Source organism: Cimex lectularius, unplaced genomic scaffold (genome assembly GCF_000648675.2).
Source record: "Cimex lectularius strain Harlan isolate CLEC.00 unplaced genomic scaffold, Clec_2.1 scaffold171, whole genome shotgun sequence".
NCBI lineage: Eukaryota > Metazoa > Arthropoda > Insecta > Hemiptera > Cimicidae > Cimex > Cimex lectularius.
Genome location: NW_019392711.1, coordinates 404318 through 427610, shown reverse-complemented (window position 1 = coordinate 427610; position 23293 = coordinate 404318). Strand labels below are relative to the sequence as shown.

Genomic DNA, 23293 nt, shown 5'->3' with positions numbered 1-23293 from the left:
CTTGGCGGTTTGGTTCAAAGCGATCACTTATTTTTCATCTTTGGTGAAGTTGACTGGAAAACACTAGAAGCTGACATCAGATTTTGAATATACTGCCCCAAGACCTGATTCTCCGACCTTAGCTTTAAATTCTCCTCCTTGACACTGTCGACTCTTTGAGATAAATCTGAAAAATAAAATGTTTTAGCACAACATAAAAAAAAATTGCTAGATATTTCCTCGAGGTCTGCAGGATCTAGTCTTTTCCGATCACTATAAACCCATCAGACCAAAACAGAAATTGGCAAACCGATGAAATGAACAAAAAGGCCCAACTATAAATAAAAAAGTTCTTAAATAATAATATAAGATACCGTCTAAAGTGTTTTGAAGCTCAAGGACTTGTGAAATCAGCCTTGCCTTCTCTTCTTGCTCATCTGGGCTTATGTCAGGATCTAGGCCTGAAAGAGAAAACGTCAATGAATTAAAAAAAAAAGATGTATAAACTACTTACTATTAGGTCCAGGGCTACTGCTTCCATTTGTAAAAGTTGAAGGGATTGAATCCATGCTACGGCCATGCACCATCGGGTCTGAAGCCTGCGACATCTCGGTTACGTCACCCTCATCTTGGATAATCACTGGAAAAATGATTCATAGACTAGAGATGGTTATATAAAAATAGTGGTACACAACAGTTCAATTTAAAACATTTTGTCATACAACATTCTGTACTTAAAATAATGAATATTTGAACTTTTTGTCTGAACTAATGAAATTTTAGTGTTAGAACTGAACTAATGAAGTAAAAACTCTTTATCAAAATTAATCACGTCTTCACTATAATTGGTAATGGTTAAAACATTAACCTTATAAGCAGAACTGATGAAGTAATCTCAAACTTGTGCATCACAACTGATGTAGAAACAGAAAGAATAAAACCTTCTGAACAGATTAAAAGAGTATCATAAATTTTACTCAGCGGTTGAACAAAGAACTAATAATTGTTAAATTTCAAAACTTTTGTTATTGATATTAGATTAATCACGTGTTCTATGGGGTGATAACCCGTAATTTGGTTGTTTTTGATAATCCTTGTCTATCTATCTTTGCTGGGTTGGTCTTACAATTACAAATTACAGATTCATCACTCCACAGAACACTTGAAGAAATCTTACAATTTACTTTTTACAATGAAATCTCTTCCATGAGATGATGCAAGGTAGGATCCACAAACTGACAATGTTTACTCATACTGTACAAATATGGTACGAGAACAGAGGCTACTAAATTTAAGTTCATTTATTTCCAACCACCAATTTGGCTTCCATAATTATCACTACACAATACGCTAAATTCATTATATTATACATGTCATTGCAACATGCCTTAGGTGTAAGCAGTTCTGCCCTGGAGTTTTTCTAGACATCTCCCAGGTGAAGTACAAGACGTTTTGGCAAGGCCTTTATCAACAGAAACGATTACGAATCATTTGTGGGAAGTTGTCCTCACATTGTATGCCCCTTTGAGATAACCTGCAGCAACAGCCCACCACCAGCAACTCAGGAGAATATGGAACAGCGAACACCCAGAAGAGAATTGGAATACTGTTATGTTTACTGATGAGTCATGTTTCTGTCTGTATACTGATAGCAGACGCCGAAGAGTCTGGATGCGTACTGAGATGTACCCAGTTTGTGCTCCCTTCAGTGCAGTTGGGAGGAGATGATATGGTCTGGGCTGGGATTTACACGCAGTCCGTTATGCCCAGTCAAAATTATCGAAGAAAACATCCCTCAAACCAGGTATCTCATTGGCAGGGATTTTTGACTTCTGAATGACAATGCCGGACCTCATTGAGGCAGAGTTTAGAAAACCCAGGAATTTCCCATCTGCCACTTCCCGATTGTCTTCAGACCTCAATCCCTTTGAACATATGTAGGATGCATTGTTGAGGTTGTGTTGAGAATGAATGTATTTACTAGTATGAATGATGTGAGAGGGTTGATGGCGGAAAATCGAGTACCCCATCGACCCTCAATTAGATTAGTTGTATAATATGTGTAAAAGGTTGTGTTGAGAGTGAATGTCTTTATTAGCATAAATGTGAGATGTAAGAGGGTCAATGGCCAAACAGTATCCCATCACCCTAATTAAATGAACAGTATGTAAATAGGAATGAATTTTTAGGAATGAGTTTGAAACTGCATTCTTTGGGTGCTGAATTGACCTAGCTGTTGACAGCACCCAGTTCAACCTCAGTGGCTGGGCAGATGAGATTGACTACTGAGGTCTGACCCCAGGGTGATTCTCAAGTCTGCTGGTAATTTACTGTAAATTGCAAAAGCTGGAATTGTTGCTGGACTACTGGAATAGGCTCAATTCAGCACATGTATGTATGTTTGTACGTGTGCGTTTTGGAGCCTATACAAATTCAAATTACCCATATAAATAAATAGTAGCAATGTTGGGACTGAGTTAGTCTTCTTAGTTCTTAGAAATTTTAAACTATCTATTAACAACTTAATTATGTCAATTCGTAGACGTTTTTGCCCTGATTATGACCTTAAAATGGGTCGAAATCTAGGCAGAAAAAATTGATTTTCCATTTTTCATACAGACACACCATATTACTCACAGATTTTTTTTTTTAAAGTGGAAACTGGTTTTTTAATAATTTGCTGGAATCGTGAAGAGCGGCCACAAATGACTTGCTATGTTTTTGAGTTGAGAGTGGTTTCATGTCCATATTTGATGGTGATACATTTGTAAAAACCCATGTTAGTTATGTTGTTCCTCTTGGGTAGAAATGTGTGTTTTTTTAGTGACCAGAAAGGCCTCTTTCAGAAAAGGCGGTTTGATTGATGCAGCTAAGTTGCCCGGTTGACTCTCAACTAGGAAACAACCTCTCTTCCAACGGGAGGTCAGTATGGTGTTAGAACCCGAGGAAGTAGGAGCACTTCTTGTCCTTGCTCTTCTGCAAAAAGATAAACAAAAAAAGGAGGAAACCCAGTAAAGAAAAGTGTGGGTTTATCTGTTATTATAAAATTGGGAAACGAGTGCTTTCTCTCAAATACTGTTGTGCTACTTCCCTCAAAGCTTCGTTTCTTTTAATTTTTTCGCTATACTCCTCACCCCTCATGTCCCATATCATGGGACTAATATGAATATTTTAAATGAACTGTTCCACATTGAAACTTGCAATTGCAATGCTTTCCTTGGTGAACTCAGTTGACTCAACTAGGCGACTGGTGTGAAGGACGAATGCCGAGCAATGTCTTTTGAGTCAAGTCAACCAGTGGGGATGAGTGTGTGCTTGCCACCCGCCTGGGCGGACGAGTTGACTGCTTGTGAAAGGGTTGGGGCGATTCCCAAACATTTGGCTACCACATTACACTCCTTGACATCCGTCCGTTTAACTAGTTGCCTTGTCTGAAAGAGGCCTAATTTGTTGGAATTGTGAAGAATAGTCAAGAATGTCTCTTAGCTATGATTTTGAGTTGAGAGTGGTTTGATTTCCATGTTCGTTGGTGATACATTCTTAAAAACCCATGTTAGTTATGTTGTTCTTCTCAGGTAGAATTTTTTTCTTTTTTTTACCCACCTGTTGTTTAATAATTTGTTGGAATCATGAAGAGCGGACAAGAATGACTCATAGCTATGCTTTTGAGTTGAGAGTGGTTTGATGTCCACGTTTAAGTGATCCAGTCGTACAAACCCATATGTTATGATTATTTGGAAATTGTGAGATGGTCTGGTGTGATGTAGGTTTCAGAAAAACATTTTCTTTATCTGCCAACGTTTCGATCTTTATCGAGATCATCTTCAGGGCTCAAAGTGTTTGTTTTCTGTGTAATTGTGCTATTCTTGTGTGTCGTGTTGAGAGTGCACTAATCACCACACATACGAGATATGTTGTTCTTCTCGGGTAAAAATTTTGTCTTTTTTTTTTTACCCACCAATTGTTTAATAACTTGTTGGAGTCGTGAGGAGCAGTCAAAAATGAAACTTTGGTCACTTCATTCTTGAACCTTCCATGACTCCAATAAATTACTATCGATAGAGTCAATAAGAGACAAAAACCAGAAAGTAGGTCAACGTAATAAAAATTGTCCAGAAGTGTAAAATGAGAAAAAAATAGGCCTGACACGAACAAATTTAATATGATTATAGATCAATCAAACTAAATGTTGACAAATTTGTTGATACCTCCCGCAGGGTTTAGGTTGACAACCCGATTTGGAAATATTTAGATCTAGTGAAATTAATACCATGTAAAACTTTTAATGTTAATTATTCAGTAGAAAATAGTGTTTGAGTGATTATTATTAATGGAAAATAAAGAAAACGGTTATTGTTGAACAGACATACCTTGGGGGTCGTCATCGGCGAGAGGGATGTTGTTAATATCGTCTTGCATTTTGATATCGTTCATCGTTGACTAAATTGTAAAAACTACTTTCGACAAATTGTCCAATTCGATCACAACATTTTATTTGTATTTCTAAGTTACAGTTAAAAAAAATTTTATCCCCTTTTAAAAATTAACCTTCACGATTTGGATAACGCAATCAGCTGATTTGATGTAGAATTTCCGGGGAGAGTATTTCATTTTTTGAATATATTTTTGCTGTTGGATATTTTAATTTTTGATGTTTGAATTTTTTTTAAATTTATTTTATCTTGTGTGAAAAATAGAATTTGCTGTTTCGTCTCGAGGTCGAAATGGAGGGGAGGACGGTAGAACCGTGAACTTTCACAAAACGCATTCACTGTCTCTCTCGCTCTCTCTTCTGGTGGCGACTTGTTTTTGTTTATTTATTAAAAGGTTTATTTTCCTCGGGTTCTGCCTTTGATTGGGGTTGGAAGCCAGGGTCGGGGATAGACGACGATGAACCTCACCACCCGGGGCTAGGACCGGACTTTCTAGGTGGAGGATTTGGCGACCCTTGACCGCCGCGATTTTCTTTTAATGAATCTCAACGAGAGGCGAGATGGCTGATTTCGATGCGATTTACGAGGAAGAAGAGGAGGCGGACGACAACGTCGACGAAAACATCGTCTCACTCGGTGCAGATCCTGTCATCGTCAGAGGAACTGGCAACATGACTGTGTAAGAACATTTCTCAAAACATGCCAATCATCGTAGACAAAAACTTGCAGAACAGCCTACAGAAATTAACATGTTAATGTTTAATGCAACGCGAAACGTATTTCAAGTTGCATTTCATTGTTAAACTTCTAATCTGACTCAATGTTGACTTAATGTTGACAAGTTGGAAAGCACTTTGTCACATCAGTCAATTCACATTCGAAGATAGACACAAGTTTATTTATCATTTTTAAACATCCCACCGTTCACAATTTATTCAGAATATGTAATAGACAAAATATAAATAAACGAGAAAAGGTCATCTGGAACAATATGAAATTTTAACTTCAAACAATATCGTTTCTAATTCAAAAATCGCTTTAGTTCAGTTCAATTGAATCAATGTTTGCAAGTTGGGAACCACATTGACACACCAGTCCTCTATAATTAAACGTAGAAAAAAAAATGTCATTGCCAAAAGAAGAAGATTCACAGAAGCTCCTCTATAGAAAACATGAAATTTTAAGTTCAAACAATGTTCATTTCAAATTAGTGGTCATTATTGAAACATTATAAATCAATTCAATGTTGGCAAGTGGAAAGTACTCTGACTCATCAGTCATATTCAATGAAAGTCAAAAAATAATTTTTCAGCTATAAAGACCCCCCCCCACAAAGTTAATAATTATTCAAATCATGTCAGTCAAGGTTAAAAATTAAATAAAATAATATGAAAGGACAAAAGGCCTTCTAGAAAAAAGGAAATTTGAACTTCACACAGTTCTATTTCAATGATGACAACTGGGAATCACTCTTACTCGTTAAGTCGTCTATAACTAAAGATAAAAAAAAATGAGGTTTTTAATTGTAAAACCATCAGCCCACAATTTGAGAACATTTTATTTATGGGCCAAACACAGTAAAAGACAAAAGGTCCTCTAGAACAATATGAAATTTTAACTTCAAACAATATACTTTAAAATTCAAAAATTCAGTTCAATTGAATCAATGTTTGCAAGTTGGGAACCACATTGACACACCAGTCCTCTATAATTAAAGGTAGAAAAAAGAAAATTTGACATTGTCAAAAGACCCCATCATTCACAGAAGCTCCTCTATAGAAAACATGAAATTTTAAGTTCAAACAATGTTCATTTCAAATTAGTGGTATTATTGAAACATAATGCAATTCAACAATGGCAGGTTGGAAAGCATGTTGTCATATTTCAAGAAAGTCAAAAAATAATTTTTCAGCTGTAAAGACCCCCACACAAAGTTAATAATTATTCTTATCATGTCATTTGTAGATTAAAAAATAAAATAAAAGACAAAAGGCCTACTAGAAAAAAAAGGAAATTTGAACTTCAAACCATGCTATTTCAATGTTGACAGCTGGGAAGCACTCTACTCCTTAGTCATCTATAACTGAAGATATAAAAAACAGATTTTTTTTTTCAATTGTAAAACCCTCAGTTTTACTGAGAACATTTTATATATGGGCCAAACACACTAAAAGACAAAAGGTCCTCTAGAACAATATGAAATTTTCACTTCAAACAATATCATTTCTAATTCGAAAATCGCTTCAATTCAGTTGACTCAATATTTCTAACTTGGGAAACAAATTTACTCACCAGTCCTCTATAATTAAACGTTGAAAAAAGAAAATTTGTCAGTGTCAAAACACTCCATCATTCACAGAAGCCCCTCTAGAAAATATGAAATTTTAACTTCAAACATTGACATTTCAAATTGTTGGTCATTATTAAAACGTTCTAATGCAATTCAATATTGGCAAGTTGGAAAGTACTCTGACTCATCAGTCATATTCGAAGAAAGTAAAAAAAATGTTTTTTCAGCTGTAAATGTCTGGGCAAAGTTAACAATTATTCTGATCATGTCAGTTTTAAATTAAAAAATAAATAAAATAATAGACAAAAGGCCTACTAGAAGAAATGAAATTTGAACTTCAAACAGTGCTGTTTCGATGTTGACAATTGAAAAGCACTTACTCATTAGTCATCTATAACTGAAAATTTAAAAAAATTTTTTTTTTCAATAGTAAAACCCCCCCAGTCTACAATTTATTGAAAACATTTTATTTACGAGCCAAACAAAGTAAAAGATAAAACGCCCTCTAGAGAAATATGAAATTTTAACTTAGAACTATACCACTTCAAATTAGTTTTTGTTATTAAATAATCTAATTAAATTCAGTGTTGACAAATTGGAAAGCATTGAGTCATTAGTCATGTAAAACCTGATCGACAAAAGATGATATTTCAATTGTTAAGAAGGCAGTTAAAACAGGCTATTCACTTCAATACTGAAAAGTTGGAAAGCATTTTGGCTCATAAGTCATATATTATTAAATATAGACAAATTATTTTTCAATTGCCAAGCCCTGTCCACAATTTAGTCAGAATATGACCCTCACAGGGGGGATAAAAAAAAGGCTCTATAGAAAAATTTTCAATTAATACCATTTAAAATTAGTTTTCATTGTTAAAAGTTCTAATTCAGTTCACTGTTGACAATTGGGAAGAGCTCTGACTCATCAGCAAATATTTGAAGAAAGTCAAAAATAATTTTTCAACTGTAAAGACCTGACAATTTAATTACAATAATATATCAGTCATAGAAAAATCATACAAACAGACAAAAATAGGCCTTATAGAAAAATAAACTTCAATTAATACAATTTCAAATTAGTTGTCATTGTGAAACTTGCAATATTAATGAGTTGAAAGGCATTTTGGCTCATCAGTCGTTATCGTAATCAAATGTAGAATAATGATTACATTTCAATTGTAAAGCTTCTTCCTGTAATTCAACTGAATGTTGACTCAAGCAAGTTGGAAAGCACTTTGACTCATCGGTCAACTATAATTGAAACTAGACAAAATATGATTTTTCTACTGTGCACTCCACATTCAAAAAATGCCAATGTTTATGGGTAAACATTTAAACAAGAACAAAAGACCCTCCATTGAAAAATAGGAAATTTTCATTATAATCCAACGTTTAAAAGTTAGAATGCAATTTTACACATCTATCAGACAAAGGAGGCAAGAAATTACTTTTCATCGATAAAGTCACCACTTCTTCAAAATTTACTCAGAATAGGCCAAACATCATAAACAAAAGAATCCCAAACAAAGACGTGACCCTTGAGAAAATACTGTGACATGTTAAATTCTAACCATACCATTTTAGAAATAGCTTCTAATTATTGAACATTTTTAATTCAACTCATTTGTCATTGCCAACTATGATAAGAGCTTGGAGATAAAAGATTCTTTTAATTGTAAAATGTTCCAATCGTTGTAGACAAACATGCAAACAAATACAAAAGAGCCTTTAGGAAGTTTTATGCAATCAATTATATGCGATATCATCAATAAACCATACCATTTCAGAATTATTAAACGTTCTAATTCAATTTAATTTTGGGGGATCGCGGTAGCCGAGTGGTTAGCGTGAGAGACCCTGTGGTCGTGGGTTCTCGCCCACCATCGCCTGTGGCCTTTTTGCCCCCCCCCCCCTTACACATATGCATAAAAAAATTAATTTTGAAAACCTAGAAAGCACTTTTAACTCATCAGCTATCTATGAAAGGAGATGTAAGATTATTTTTTTACTTATAAATCACCTTTATACTTTTATTAAAAATATGTCAATCATAGACAAAAACCTGTATTATGGGTCAAATGATTTTCTAGAAAATAATAATGTTAATTTAATTAATTATACATTTTATCTAAGGTCTTGGTCGAGATAAGAAAGCAAGTGTCAAGAGCAGGGGACACTAACTTTTCATCTTAACCCCAGACCTTACATAAAAGGTATAATTAACTGAAATAATTAATATAGTCAATTTACATGGATTAATAAATGTTAAATTTAAACTGTGTGATTTTAAATTTGGATTCATTATTAAATGTCAATTCAATATTGGAAAGCACTTTTACTTTTTAATTGTAAAGCTCTTTTGACTTTTTAAATTTTATTTTGTAATATTTTATTTTTGTATCATTGTCTGGGAAAAAATAAAAGTATTGTTAGCAAATTAACTTACAAAAGATAAATTACCAAGCCATTTCATGCAGGGTATCTCATCAGCCCCAATAATGAAAGATAAAATGTGATCTCATTGTTGTTTTAGTTTCATTAGGTATAATAACATTTATTAGAAAATTATGATTATGGCAAACATAGCATTTATTGTCTGGAAAAAGAAAAGCTTTTGATCTATTTTAAGGTCATCATCAAGGACAGGATCATAATTCTACAAATGTCATAATAAAGTTGTTAGTTATGTTCAATAACAAATTAAGTTTAACGAAATTTGAAACCATTTGTTAAAAACAGAAATATGTCCTGGTGATAACCTTAAAATAGTATGAAAGCTTGTTAGGTAACAATTGAATTAGTTTTTTTAACTTCCAGACCACACAGATTATTTGTGTTGTGTAAAAGTGGTTGAGACATCTCACACTTTAAATGGTATTTATTCGTAATGTTTATCGAATTTGTTTCAAGTGTCTAAAAACTGATGGTAATTAATCTCGTCTGTAGGGTCAATGGTCAGGTGATGCCCTGTGCTATCTATAAAATTGTCATTAATCGAATTTGTTTTGAAACCCAGCGAATATATGTGTAAACACCTAATGTGATATTTAATTAAAAAAAAAAAATCATTATAGATAAAAAAGAATAATTTTGTAAGGCGAACTTTGCTGTATGCTTTGCTTCTTGGATAGTTTACAGATCAATTTGATTTGATTTCCACTTGATTTGTATGTTATATTGTTTTGTACACAATAAAATTTAAACAAAATGGTTTTGTTTAAATGAAATTGCATTTAATTTTTCTTGTTTATTTACAGATTTGGCCTGAGTAATAGATTTGACCTAGAGTTTCCGAACGGCCTTGTATCAAGGGTTGCACCCGAAGAATACCGGGCGACAGTTTCACGTGTAAATAATGTCCTTAAGAAAACGATACCCGTGAATGTCAAGTGGTTGTTCTGTGGTTGTGTTTGTTGTTGTTGTACACTAGGCTGTTCCCTCTGGCCTGTCATCTGCCTCAGTAAAAGAGTAATAACAATTTTTAAATTACTGCGCTATAAACATTGGATTTCTTTACTATTTTTTTTTTCTCTTCAGACTCAGCATTCGATAGACAAACTGCTTGAATGGGAGAACAGCCATCTTTACCACAAATTAGGACTTCATTGGAGGCTGGCTAAACAACGATGCGACTCATCTTCTATGATGGAATATGTAAGATTTTTTTAAATAAAAAATAAAAACTCTTGCATACTTGATTTTTTTAATGTTTTTTAAATACTCATATTGCAGTAGCATTTATTTATTTACTTCAGCATGGCCTATCTTTACTAACATAGTTCGCTAAAAATATTCGACCCTGAGATAAATTCCTTACTTTCCAAATACAATTATCAGAGTGAAAACAGTAACAAATCTTTTACATGCTTGTTTTTATGTCGTGAGTTGTCTCATTGTTATGAGGCGGATTGATATTATTAATTTCGGATAAGAGATATTCCAACTAATTTTCTTTTAATATCATTTTATTTTGTTTTATTTTCAGGTGTTGCTCATAGAATTTATTCCAAAGATACCGATTTATAGGCCTGACTAGTGTAAATTATGAGCTTGTTTTTCGGAAACAGGGCTTATAAACATTTGGGGACAACCACGACAGCTTTGCACAGCGAAAAGAATTTTTGTTTTCTTTTTCATCGAGTTTGCATGAGAAATGATAAGCGTGAAAGTGTAAGAGAAAGTGAGAAAGAGAGAAAGGATACGGGTTTTATACTATATTATATACATATATAATATTAAAAAAAGATAAAACATTAATGAAAACTAGGCTAGTTCTCTTTAAATATATTCCAGGAAAAAGTAAACAATCATCGTATAGAGAGAAGAAATGTATTTTGATATAGTTAAAAAAAAATTGTTTTCCTCCAAGCCTATTTCAATTCTTATTGAACAACTTTTCCGCGTATAAAAGAAAAACCCGCTTCTTTAAACACTGGTGCAATTGAATTTTTGTAAAATTATAATTTGCATACTTAGTAGATGTCTATTTTTCCAAAAAATTTTCTATAAATTTTAAAAGTAGTTTCTAGTATGTAAAATGCTAAATTTGAAAGTGAATTTTATTTGTATTGAACAAGTTGTTTCTTCTTTTAAATTGTTTAATGTTCATAATGAGAAAAATTATTGTAAATTAATGGAAATTTAATTTAAACGTTAACATGTAACAATGTTATATTTTAAAAACTGAAACATCTTCCAGTTGATTATTACAAATCGAATAATTATAATTATCATATCCAATTTGTGATTATTGTTACCAGTTCTCTGACTACCATAAAGTTCAAATTGACCAATTAATATTTCTTTGTCCTAATGCATTTGGTTTGAAAATGTTGCTGTATAATTTTAATGTATTTTGTACTATTAAAAAAATACTAAAATTAGTTATAGTTAAAATACTTTTTTACTTAATATTATTTGACCTTAGTTTACTTACTAGTTTTTAATTTGAAAAACAAAGGGACAAACAAAATTAATTTTTGTTAGTTGTATTATTATTATTATTATTATTTTTTTTTTTTAAGACCACCTGATGTGAAATATTAATTGTTGATAAGTGCATTGTTGTGGAGAAAATTTCTTAGATTATACATATTTGTAAATATTGTTACTGAAATATTATTGTAACTTATTAGTTAAATAAATATTTTATAATATAGTGGAGTTTTTATTGTTTATTATTTATTATTTAAATCAAAGCCTATGTGCAAAATTGGAGAAATTGAGATGTGTTTCATCATCTGTTATCATCCTGGTATCATATATTCATTGGTTTTGTAAGATAAACATTATTTTTGTTTATTTATGTACTTATTTTTTATAAGAGTAAACAAACAAGTCAGTATTTCATCAAGTAATAGTTGACCAAGAGAAATGGTTGAATGCTGCATCACAGATTCTATATCTGATATACTTCACATATATTTTTCTGTTTTAAAGCTACTGCTTTTTGTATAAAATAGTACTTATAAAATCTTTAAAACTTATAAAATAGTACTTAATATTTATGCATATACATACTGAAATTATATTACTTTTGTTTAACATATTTTTGATTCCAATGGAAAATGTTCCATTTGGATTGAAAAGTTGCATTGTAAAACTAAAAAACAAATTGATATAATACAAGTTAAATTTGGTTTGAAGACGTACTTCAGGGAATTTATTTTCAACCTCTTTATTAATGATCAGGTTGTACATAAATTCGTATAGTTAATTATTTAACATAGAGCATAGAAAGATATGAAAATAAATAAAAAACAGTTAGAAAAAAAAAAATCAAATAAAAAGTCCAATTTGAGCATGAAAATTCAAAGAAAGCCAATTTGATTGGGAGAAAGACAGTGTGATATGGAAAAAAGGAAATTTGATTTGGAGAAAGTAAAATGATTTGAGGAAAATTAACATAAATTGGAGCAAAGCAAGTTCAATTTGGGAAAAAAAAAATGTCAGTTTGATGGAGAGAATGTCAATTGAGTATGAAAAAACACCAGCTTGATTGGAAAAAAGTCAATGTGATATGAAAAACGGAAATTTGATTTATAAATAAACAATAAAATAAAAATTGATTTGAGGATATTAATTTGAATTGGAGCATGTTCAATTTGGTACGAAAAAATGTCAATTTGATTGGGGTAAAGTCAATGTGGTATGAAAAAATGCCAATTTGATTGAGATGAAAAAATGAAATTAGAAAAAGAAAATTTGATTCAAGGAAAATTTACCTGAATTGAAAAATTTCAATTTAGTATGAAAAACTTTCAATTTGATTAGAATAAAGTCAATTTGATTTAGAGGAAGTCGATGTGAAATGAAAAAACGGAAATTTGATTTGAGGAAAATTATTTTGAATCAGAGCAAGTTCAATTTAGAAAAAATGTCAATTTGATTAAAAGAAAGTCAATTTGATTGAGAGAAAGTTAATGTGGCATGAAAAAAAGCCAATTTAATTAGGAAAAAATCAATGCGATATGAAAACAGGGAAATTTGATTTGACAAAAATTGTTTTGAATTAGAGCAAGTTCACTTTGGTATGAAAAAATGTCAGTTCGGTTAGACAAAAGTCAATTTGATTGAGAGAAAGTCAATGTGATGAAAAAACGTCAATTTGATTGGGAAAAAGTTAATATGATATGAAAAAAGGGAAATTTGATTTGGAAAAAGAAAATTTGACTTGAGGAAAATTAATCTGAAATTCTGAATTGGGAAAGTTCAATTTAGTATGAAAAAACATCAATTTGATTTGGAGAAAAAAAATATGATTAAGAAAAAAATTCACTTGGTATGAAAAACCGCCAATTTAATTTGAAGGAAGTAAATGTGGAAAAAATGTGTGTTTTGTATGAAAAACGTCGATTTTATTAACAATAGTTCGTTTTTAAAAGTTCAATTAAACGTGAAAAAGGTCTAAAATTAAGCAAATGAAAAAAAGGCGAGAAAAAAAATAGAAAAAATTCTATAAAAGTTATTATTTTTGTCTCTGACAGAAAAGGAATTTCGAGTAATTCAACCAGGTGATTTAAATATATGGAATACACCAATTTCAAAAGAAGTGTCATGTGACGTATTTGAGCATTATGTTTGTGGAAAGTTAGTTTCAAGGCCACTCGTGTTGGCTTGTTATGGAAGCGGGAGGTTTCAGGAAAGATTATATTTTTCAATACTGTGTGGTCGACATCGTCGGATTGTAAATCCGTCTATCGTCATCTTATGCTCGAAGTGGGATTTCTTTACCGGTGAGCGCGGAATAAAATAACATTAAAATGCCCGAGTACGAGTTCGATGAAGGGGACAGGTCGCAGAGGCTCACAAACGACGATTTCCGTCGCCTTCTGATGACGCCCAGGTCGACGCCGAGTGCCGCTCCGACCCCGCAGCACACGCCGGCCCCAGAAACGGGCGAAGGGCTTAAAAAGCCGGCCTCAGACGACAGGGGCGAGCGGAGAAGGAAGAAGAAGATTTTCTACGCCAAGCTGAAGAAGCAGGAAGAGAACAAACTCGCAGAATTGGCTGAGAAGTACAGAGACAGGGCCAAGGAGAGGAGAGACGGGTCGAACGCCGACTACCAGCCGGACGACCCTATGTCCACGTCGAGCGGTTACAGGGCGGTCGCTCCCGACCTCAAATCCGGGATCGACGCCGCGGAACGGAGGAGGCAGATGATCCAGGAGTCCAAGTTCTTGGGTGGTGACATGGAGCACACCCATTTGGTAAAAGGGCTCGACTACGCCCTCCTCCAGAAAGTCAGGAGCGAGATTCAAATGAAAGAAGCAGAACAGGAAGAAGAGTTAGAGAAACTTGTTGCAAAGCCGAAGAAGGAAAAGAAGAAAGAAGAAGAGGAGATCGTGTTCAAAACCGCCCTCGGGAGGAACATACACAAAGTAGTTATGGAGTCAAATGAGGTAGAGAGGAATCCGCTGTTTGCACCGGGGCGGATGGCTTACGTCGTCGAACTGACCGACGATACGGGTGAAAGCGACATACCGACAACACTTTTGAGGAGCATGGCGGAAATCCCAAACCAGGAGTCTGTTGCGACACTCACGACGAACGACATCGTAATAAACAAACTGGCGCAGATTCTTTCTTACCTGCGGCAGGGGCCCAGACATCACAAAAAGTCGAAAAAGAGAGATAAAATGGTACACATTTCAGTAATACTCGTTACTGTAGAATTTGTCGACACTGATGACTTTCTGATTTCTGATCATTACTGACCACGACTCGCTGGTTATTTCACTCAAACATCTTTCACTTTTTTTTTTGCCAACTACTTAATAACCAATTAGAATAGATGGAGTAAAGGGATCAATGTTGATTAATGAATTACCGACCAACAACTACCATTAATATTCATTGTTTAAAATTAAAGAAAAAAAACCACGGAAACTATTATTTTGGTGGGATGGATAATTGCAAAACTAATAGTTAAGGATTGTGGTTTGTTGCAATGTTTTACATATTACACCTACAATATTTATGTTTATGGTCCATTCTTAATATTGCTTCTGAGTTTTTATTGTTGTTTTAATTTTTAGGGTGATGAAGGGATATTCCCCGATGCAGGAGACTATGTGCCGTCGTCTTCTAAATCAGCAGAATCTCGTAAGAAGATTTCTAATTATTTCAAAGACACGGACAAGGACAAGAGCCCTCCTCCTAGGGTGCCGGATGGTAAAAAGGTGTCGCAGAGTTCAAAGAAAGAGACCAGGGCAGCTGGCCTGCTCTCGAGGCTCGCCGCAGAACCGACTGGCTACGCTGAATGCTACCCTGGTCTGGATGAGATGCAGGACGCGATAGACGACTCGGACGATGAGGTCGACTACACCAAAATGGACCAGGGGAACAAGAAGGGACCTGTCGGCCGGTGGGATTTCGACACGCAGGAAGAGTACAGCCAGTACATGAACACGAAGGAGGCCTTGCCAAAGGCAGCATTCCAATATGGAGTCAAAATGGCTGATGGACGGCGTACGAGGAAGTACAACAAAGAAAAGAACGAACGTGCAGAACTCGACAGGGAATGGAACAAAATTCAAAATATAATACAAAAGAGGAAAGGGCCCGAAGATCCTGCTCCTCCTCAGTTTAAAATTCCAAGATACTGAACTTTTGTGCTCATTTCTGTGTATATTTTAATTTTAATTATCCTAGGATAAATTTTAAAAATAAATGTAATTCCTTGTTTTAGTTTTTCTTGTATTATTTGTGTTAAATAATAAATCATAGGATAAAAAAATGTTTCAATCACTTTTTGTTTTTTCTTGTTTTAAGAGCACAACTTGAAAAATGTGCATACCATGGAAAAGAAATTCTTATCCTCATATTGAACACAAAAAAGCAAAAGATTGAAAAATAATGAATTGCATACATGAATATCTGGAAGTGAAGCTGAAGAAAGCTTGGTTATTAAAGAATAGGGATGACCAGTGAGTGAGGTGGAATTTGCAATCGGGATTTTATGGCATGGGTATGGGGTGTTAAGGTCATGGTGAAGGAAAAGATTGGATACATAGAACGTTTGGCATAGTTTAGGGTAAATACAATGTAGGGCATTAGTTACACTCCTATCACATTCTATTCATGTTCCTCACTTGGAAGAAATCGCGACAATCTCTTTAAGCAACTTAGAGGATTGTCTGGAAGGGGTTGTGATGAGGGTGTTTGGCTGGAATCGTCTGGAGGGTAAATAGGATTTGATACGGATAGTAATGTGATAGTAATAATGATCGGGTGATGATGGAAAGAAATTTGGACTATAGTATTTTGAGATTGGAATGCTTGGTCAAATACCACAGTAATTCGATTCAATACATCCAGATTGGTTATGGCAAGTTTTGATTTGTTGAATTTTGAGAAATTGATATTCAATTCTAGTCTTTTGAGTAATGTGGGAGTTCTGACTAAGACTTTTGTCAAGTCCCAAATTATGGATGACATTCATTTTTGGGTTGGTTTCATTCAGGTGGCTCCATTTCTGAACCATTCTTCCAAAAAGAAGAGATGGTCCTAGAGGTTTATGAAGAATACTGCTAGGTCTAGGTTAGCTGAAAGGATTGTGATATCGCCTGAATATGTAGTACTGTATTGGTATTGATACGAATGCTTGCAATGTATTTAATACACAATGAACCAAGGATGTTGCCTTGTAGATCACCTGCTTTGGCGTAGTAAATGGGGGTTTCGATCAGACAGATACTATTTTACAATGAGGTAAAAGTGAATAAAGGATGCAATCGAGTTCCTGGGATCACATCTTACAAAGACTTGCCTGGAGTGTAGGAAAGCCACGAGCAGCATTCCTTCTGTTCAAAGAAAGATGCGTTTTTTTACATTGGCCATGCTAGCCATAGTCACGACTACTTACACACCTTTTATTGGACACTATACCATCTGTGTACCGTCCACAACTTTCCAGTCACTGGTATGGTACCATTCAGTGCAATCACTTCATCAACTATGCCCTTCAAGATTGCAAGTTCTATTCTTATCGGAAACAAAAAAAGTTCCCTATATTCCTTGATGTTCCCAGAATTTAATAATTTTTGGTGTATGAATGGGAGAGGAAAGTGCAATTATTTAAATAATCTCTCTCGTTCTCTCTCCACCTTGATCATCCATTCCTTCTTCATCCATCTATGATCTATCTTTCTATTTAGATTTGCCTTTGTGAATACCAAACCCATGTATCTTTTCTCTTTCTCTCTCTCTCTCTCTCTCTCTCTCTCTCTCTCTCTCTCTCTCTCTCTCTCTCTCTCTCCTTTATCTTGGAAATATCGTTGCTGTGTTCCATGTACATTCATCACAGTTTCCATCTGAGTCATATATATCAAAGATCCTTTTACAAAGAATATAAATCACGAGCTTATAAACCATTTAAGTAATAAATAAACAAAATTGATAAATAACAAGAACCAATCAACAAACATTAATAACAAGTTCAATTAATTAAGGTTTTGGTTGAGATAAAAAAGTCAGTGACACAAGCGGGATTCGAACCCGCGACCTTCGGCTAAATACGCCGCTGCTCTATTACCTGAGTGTCACGATAGTTCAGGTGGTAGAGCAGCGGCGTATTTAGCCGAAGGTCGTGGGGTTCGAATCCCGCTTGTGACACTGACTTTTTTATCTCAACCAAAACCTTAATTAATTAAAAAGAATTTATTTGGTCAAGCGGACCACGAAACCTAATAAATTAATAACAATCTACAATAATCTATTATATAAAAACTAATCAAATCAATCTATAAAATTATTGCCTTTCATTTATGTTTAAATGTATTAAAATTTAGATTAAAAAATCAATATTTGGACATATCTTATTTTCTTCTTTCATTATTTAATAAGTGGTGAAAAAATGTAATTTTTTACAAAAGGGGGAGTCTGTATTGAATATGCCAATTTATGAAGGAACTGACACAAATAGCGTGATTTGTCTATTCCGGACATATATTTTTGCATATACAGACAGCAATCGGTTTATCTGTCTAAATATATAAAAATAGATTCATCTTTTGTTATGTTTCACCAACGTACTTATCGCGGCTTTATATTTTCTCATCTACATACCTATGTATGTACAATTTAATGTATGACTTAAATGTCTGCTACTCTGGCTCGATCTGTCACGGTAGTTGCAAAGCGAGAATAGGCGGACCGCGAGATCGCCAAGGGCGAGGGGCTGCCGGCTCGGCGCAGAAGGGGCGGGGGCGCTGGCGGAGGGTCGCCTCTTAGGCCAGTCACCGCTCGGAAGCCGTGAGGGCAGCTCCTCGTCGCCCAGTCGCTCAGTGTTTACAAAACATCGCCGACGGAGAGATGAGCGGAAAGACGCAGGCCGCTAAGCACAACCTGCTCACAAAGATAAAGAAAGAAGTGCCAGACTTCGAAATCAAGGTGGGACGTTTTGAAATTTCGGAACATTTTTTTCTCTCACATTGGAAAAACAAAAATCCAGGCATTTATAATAATAATAATAATCCGAACAAATGTTCCTTTGGATTTAACACATTAAAGCCATAAACCTATAAGACTTTAAAACAAAAAAAAATTGCCTGGAACAGTGATTCCACCTTTTGTAAAATAGGCTAACAAACGCTGAAATAACAAAAATCATGATGTAGTCAATTCAATATAAATTTCCAACAAAAAACAACGTTATGCATGTTTTTTTATGCAATTTATAATACACTTTCTAATATAACACCCCTGTCATCTGACTAAAATTATATTACAAATTTTTTAGAAATGCTTTTTGATATTCCTAACAAAATATACCTGACCGGATTACACAAGTTTAATTAACATTAGTGTACATAATAACCATGTTATTTAATAATAACAATAATAATAAATAAATTATATTTAAAAAAAGTATCGTTAGTTGATTATCATCGTTTTCAGTGATTTTTCATTCATTTTAAATTATACAAAATTGTAAATATAATTTATTCAAATAAACATATATGATTTACAAGAAATGAAAATGTTAAAACATAACTTCAGACATTTAGCCAACAATGCATGGCACTGATAGTATACATGGTTAAAATGCATAATGCTGTTTCCAATTAGTCATTCGGTACGAATCATTCGGCGTAATGTCATTTTAATTTATTCATCAAAACTTCAATGTTTAGGGAAACAATTCATTTAGTTATTGGTCGTGTAAAGAGGGCGTAATAATTTTTAAAGGGACGAAAAAGCTTTAAACATAATTTATATTATTGTTTATATTTATATTATATTATTGTATATAATTTATATTATTATGTTATATTAAAATATTATTTTATTATTTAATTAATCTCATTGTTATTTGTAAGTTGTTTACTAGATAGTGGAAAAATAAAGAGCAAAAATAATTAATTAACAGCAAATTTTTAATTCCAAAATAGAATCAAGACTCATTCTCCCATCGAAAAATTAAGTACAAATAATAACGACGGAAAAATAAATAAAATTAAAACTTTCCGATCACTCAATGGCTCTATATAGCTAGATATAGAGTTATATAGTATATAGGTATAGAGATAGAGAAAGATAGATAGAAGGATAGGTAGATAGATAGATATATAGAAGAGAGAGAGAGGAGAGAGAGAGAGAGAGAGATGAAATGGAGAAGAAAGAGAGAGAGAGAGAGAGAGAGAGAGAGAGAGAGAGAGAGAGAGAGANAGAGAGAGAAAGAGAGAGAGATGAAATGGAGAAGAAAGAGAGAGAGAGAGAGAGAGAGAGAGAGATGTATTAATTGGTAGATCTTTTATACACGTTAACGACCAAACGTTTAAAAAAAATATTTTAAATGCATTTCAGGACATTCACATTCCTCCTCCTCCTCTTTAAGCCTCTTTAAGTCGTCCGTTGAAGCTCATCAGAAACTGAGGAGGAGAAGCGTCGGACAAGCTTATCAATATCACACAAACCAGGTGCAAATAGACATCGAATAAAAACAAAACGAAAAATGAAATTAAGAAGCAATTGATAATTTTGAAAGGAAAAGATAAATAAAAGAACAGAAAGACTGGAGAGGCTAAGAAGAGCGAGTAAAAATCCTTAAATTGCCGTAGGACTAAATAAAATAGGAAACTAAAAAAAAAAGAATTGGGGGTCTAAAATGAAAAAACCTTAAAAATTTTAAATGCCGTACTGGTTCGTGTCTGTAACTCCAGGAGTAAAAGGCGTATTGAATTACTTATTCCTGGGCTGGTTGTATCTTGGGTTGAATAATTAATTAAAAAGTATTTTGACAAATAAAATCAGTCTAAATGGAGTGAGCGAATATCGCCCTGGAAAGAACACTCTCCGAAAAATCGAATAACAGACTAGATATCAATCGAGTTGAAGAGAGAGCAAACTCTCACAACGGCTTCATAAAAACCATCAAAGATCCGTTAAGAAGTAGTAATTGAAATTTTCTTCGATAATTGTATGAATGATAGATTGACTGATATAAATATGTTCCCTATCTTTCTTGAGTCTCTCCTTAGTGGACGGAAGATGGCTGTTAATCCCCCAAAAGAGCACCAATAGGTTAAGACAGGGCTTCCCAAACTTTAGCGAGCGATCCCTTTCTCAAAACAAAATCCAAGGCGGACCCCTTTCATTCAAGTATTTGAAATTGGATACTTATAGTACATTCGGTAAATTAAAGTTTTATAAATTAGCCAGTTCATTCCTAATTAGGTGATGGAAGGGGATAAACCTATGAAAAAAAAAACGTTTGTTTGATATATTTTACTTTATATACAAAATCCTTTACATAACAATCAAATTAGACAGGACGGAATAAATAGTTATATAAAACTCGAGCCAAATTCAAAAGCAATAATTTGAACATTAATGATTAATGAATTAATGGGAAGAGTGAGATGGTTTTAGCCTGCACAATTTGGATAAGTTAGGTTTAATTTTTCATAGCTGGAGACGGATGTTCTAGACAGCTTCGGTATTCAGTTTTGGTGGCTGTATAGATGGAAAATCCTGATTCGTATGGTAAGTTGTGGCAAATGGAAGAAGAACATATTTTGCTTTTTCAACATGCGGTTGAAATTTTTTGTTTTCCAGTCTGAGTGAAAAATGGAGGTATCGGACTCGAAAGTAGATTTCAAGCTGGATTCTGAAATAATGTCTTATAAGAATTCGTATTCACTTGAAGATAGACTTGGCTTTGTCGAAACAGAAAACGGACAACAAACTTCGAAGGTGTTCACACAGTTTATCGATCAACGTGCCGTTCGTAAGCTCCAGTTTTTCTTTAAAAAAATCATTTAACTGGAAAACACTCTACCTCATCCTTCTAACAGATTAAACCCAAAACTTATAATGCCATAATCAGGGCCTATTTGTTAAAAATTAAAAAATAATATACAATTAACAATTAACAAAATAAAATAATGTACATATTTTCCCAAGAGTGCCGAAAACGTCTTTTTCCTCTCTCTCTCTCTCGCTCTCCTCTTCCCTGCCTCTCTTTTTAACTATCAAACTCCCACTATCTCTATCTCTCATACTCTCATTCTCTTTATCTCTCTCCTCTCTCCCTCTCCCTCTCCTAGCTTTTTTCTTTTTCTCTTTCGATCTATCTATCTGTCTGCCTGTCTATGTACCTACACTCACTGAAACTTCACTCTAACTCTCTCACACAACCCCTTTCTCTTTCCGATGTTTCATTAATTATCTGTATTTCCATATTTATTTGAATTTAATTTATTTTTAAGTGTATCTATGTAAATGAATTTCAAACTTGTACTGTTCTCTACGTCTCTGTCTCAATTNGTGAGAGAGAGAGAGAGAGAGAGAGAGAGAGAGAGAGAGAATTACAAGTTTGAAATTAGTTTAGGGGACCGCGGTAGCCGACTGGTTAGCATGAGAGACTCTCACGCCGCGGTCGAGGGTTCGATTCCCACCGTCGCCTCTGGCCCTTTTTTCCCCGATAACCCCCAATTGAACAACATATATAAGAATTCGTCATGGCTAATATGCAAAGATCATAAGGCCAATAAAAAAAAAATAATAAAAAAAAAATAAAAAAAATAAGTTTACAAGTACATACATATTTGTATAAATAAATTTAGGGATGGATATGGACATATAAATAATTAATTAAACATAGAAATATAAAAACATACTTAGTGAAATGATTAAAAAACTTCGAGGAGAAAGGGGGTTGAACGTTAAGTTCAAAATATCTGTTCCTTTTTTCTTCGTGTGTATGCATCGATTTAATTGTACGTACATATTTACAAATACAAATTAATAGTCAACATATTTTCTAATACAAATTGACCTTAAAACTAACAATTATTTGAAAACTATATCTTTTTTTATGAATTGTGTTGATTTTGGACATTGTGTGACAAGTGTTGGGTCGTTTTGGAGGTGATAGAAGATTGGTTTTGCAGTTTCCTCTGTGAAATATTAACGATTGAGCCCGCAGGTCGTCGGATTTCTTGAAACCGAAGCCAACGCGGCGTTCAGCCGTACATAGTTATGAGAGGCACCGCCTACAGTCAGAATAATCCCAGAGAGATTGGATAGATCTGGATAGAGCTCGCCGTGAGAGGGTCGAGTTGCCCCAAGGTAACCCGATAGACAAGCAAAGTAACAGCCCTCCTCTGTAGAAAGAGGATCTGCGTAATTCTTCTTAGCGCTGGGATTTTTCGGGGGGAGGATGAGAGACTCATAACCCATTGGAACAACCCCTTTTCGGCTTAGCCGGGGCAGAAGGGCACACATTTATATTCTGTATCACATGATATCTGGGTATCCTGTAACGCAATAAGGGGCAACTTGAGATAAAGCAACTCGATATTTTTCATTTTCGTCTCGGTTATAAAATAAAACACGCAATGTTCTTTTTTTTTACTTTCTTTTTAATTTTTATGGATTGTTAAACCTTAAGTTAACGATGTGGCTCATAAACGGTGTAGAAAAGCAGTATGTACCCCTTCTCAAATTTAATACAACTATATTTAAACAAATTGCCTTTTAAGAACTCTTTTTCAAAGATCTATGAACCTTACACGATTATTTTTTACAGAAATCAAATAATCTAAAATGAAATATAACAAATTAAAGTTGTAACAAGCATTTGTTT

The 23293-nt window shown here is 33.9% G+C and overlaps 4 protein-coding genes across 4 annotated transcripts in view; 3 read left to right on the top strand and 1 right to left on the bottom strand.

The window, feature by feature from the left end:
* Nucleotides 1-13: 13 nt before the first annotated feature.
* Nucleotides 14-4701, bottom strand: LOC106669060 (short coiled-coil protein B). Its single transcript, XM_014398315.2, has 4 exons — nucleotides 4350-4701; nucleotides 494-619; nucleotides 354-440; nucleotides 14-166 (listed from the first exon to the last, which is right to left on the bottom strand). Exons 1-4 carry the CDS (start codon nucleotides 4411-4413, stop codon nucleotides 24-26), a joined length of 420 nt encoding a protein of 139 aa, XP_014253801.1. The 5' UTR covers nucleotides 4414-4701; the 3' UTR covers nucleotides 14-23.
* A 44-nt stretch (nucleotides 4702-4745) lies between these two features.
* On the top strand, nucleotides 4746-11860 carry LOC106669059 (cysteine-rich hydrophobic domain-containing protein 2). The gene is made up of 4 exons (XM_014398314.2): nucleotides 4746-5091; nucleotides 9960-10170; nucleotides 10240-10356; nucleotides 10688-11860. The coding sequence occupies exons 1-4, from the start codon at nucleotides 4973-4975 to the stop codon at nucleotides 10736-10738; spliced, it is 498 nt and encodes a 165-aa protein (XP_014253800.1). The 5' UTR covers nucleotides 4746-4972; the 3' UTR covers nucleotides 10739-11860.
* A 1908-nt stretch (nucleotides 11861-13768) lies between these two features.
* On the top strand, nucleotides 13769-15891 carry LOC106669056 (protein Red). The gene is made up of 2 exons (XM_014398309.2): nucleotides 13769-14843; nucleotides 15240-15891. The coding sequence occupies exons 1-2, from the start codon at nucleotides 13965-13967 to the stop codon at nucleotides 15807-15809; spliced, it is 1449 nt and encodes a 482-aa protein (XP_014253795.1). The 5' UTR covers nucleotides 13769-13964; the 3' UTR covers nucleotides 15810-15891.
* A 2524-nt stretch (nucleotides 15892-18415) lies between these two features.
* Nucleotides 18416-23293, top strand: part of LOC106669057 (sine oculis-binding protein homolog) — a 51130-nt gene continuing 46252 nt past the window's right edge. The window contains exon 1 of the mRNA XM_014398312.2: nucleotides 18416-18594. Coding sequence (XP_014253798.1) covers nucleotides 18517-18594 — 78 coding nt within the window. The 5' untranslated portion in view covers nucleotides 18416-18516. The remainder of the gene's footprint in view (nucleotides 18595-23293) is intronic.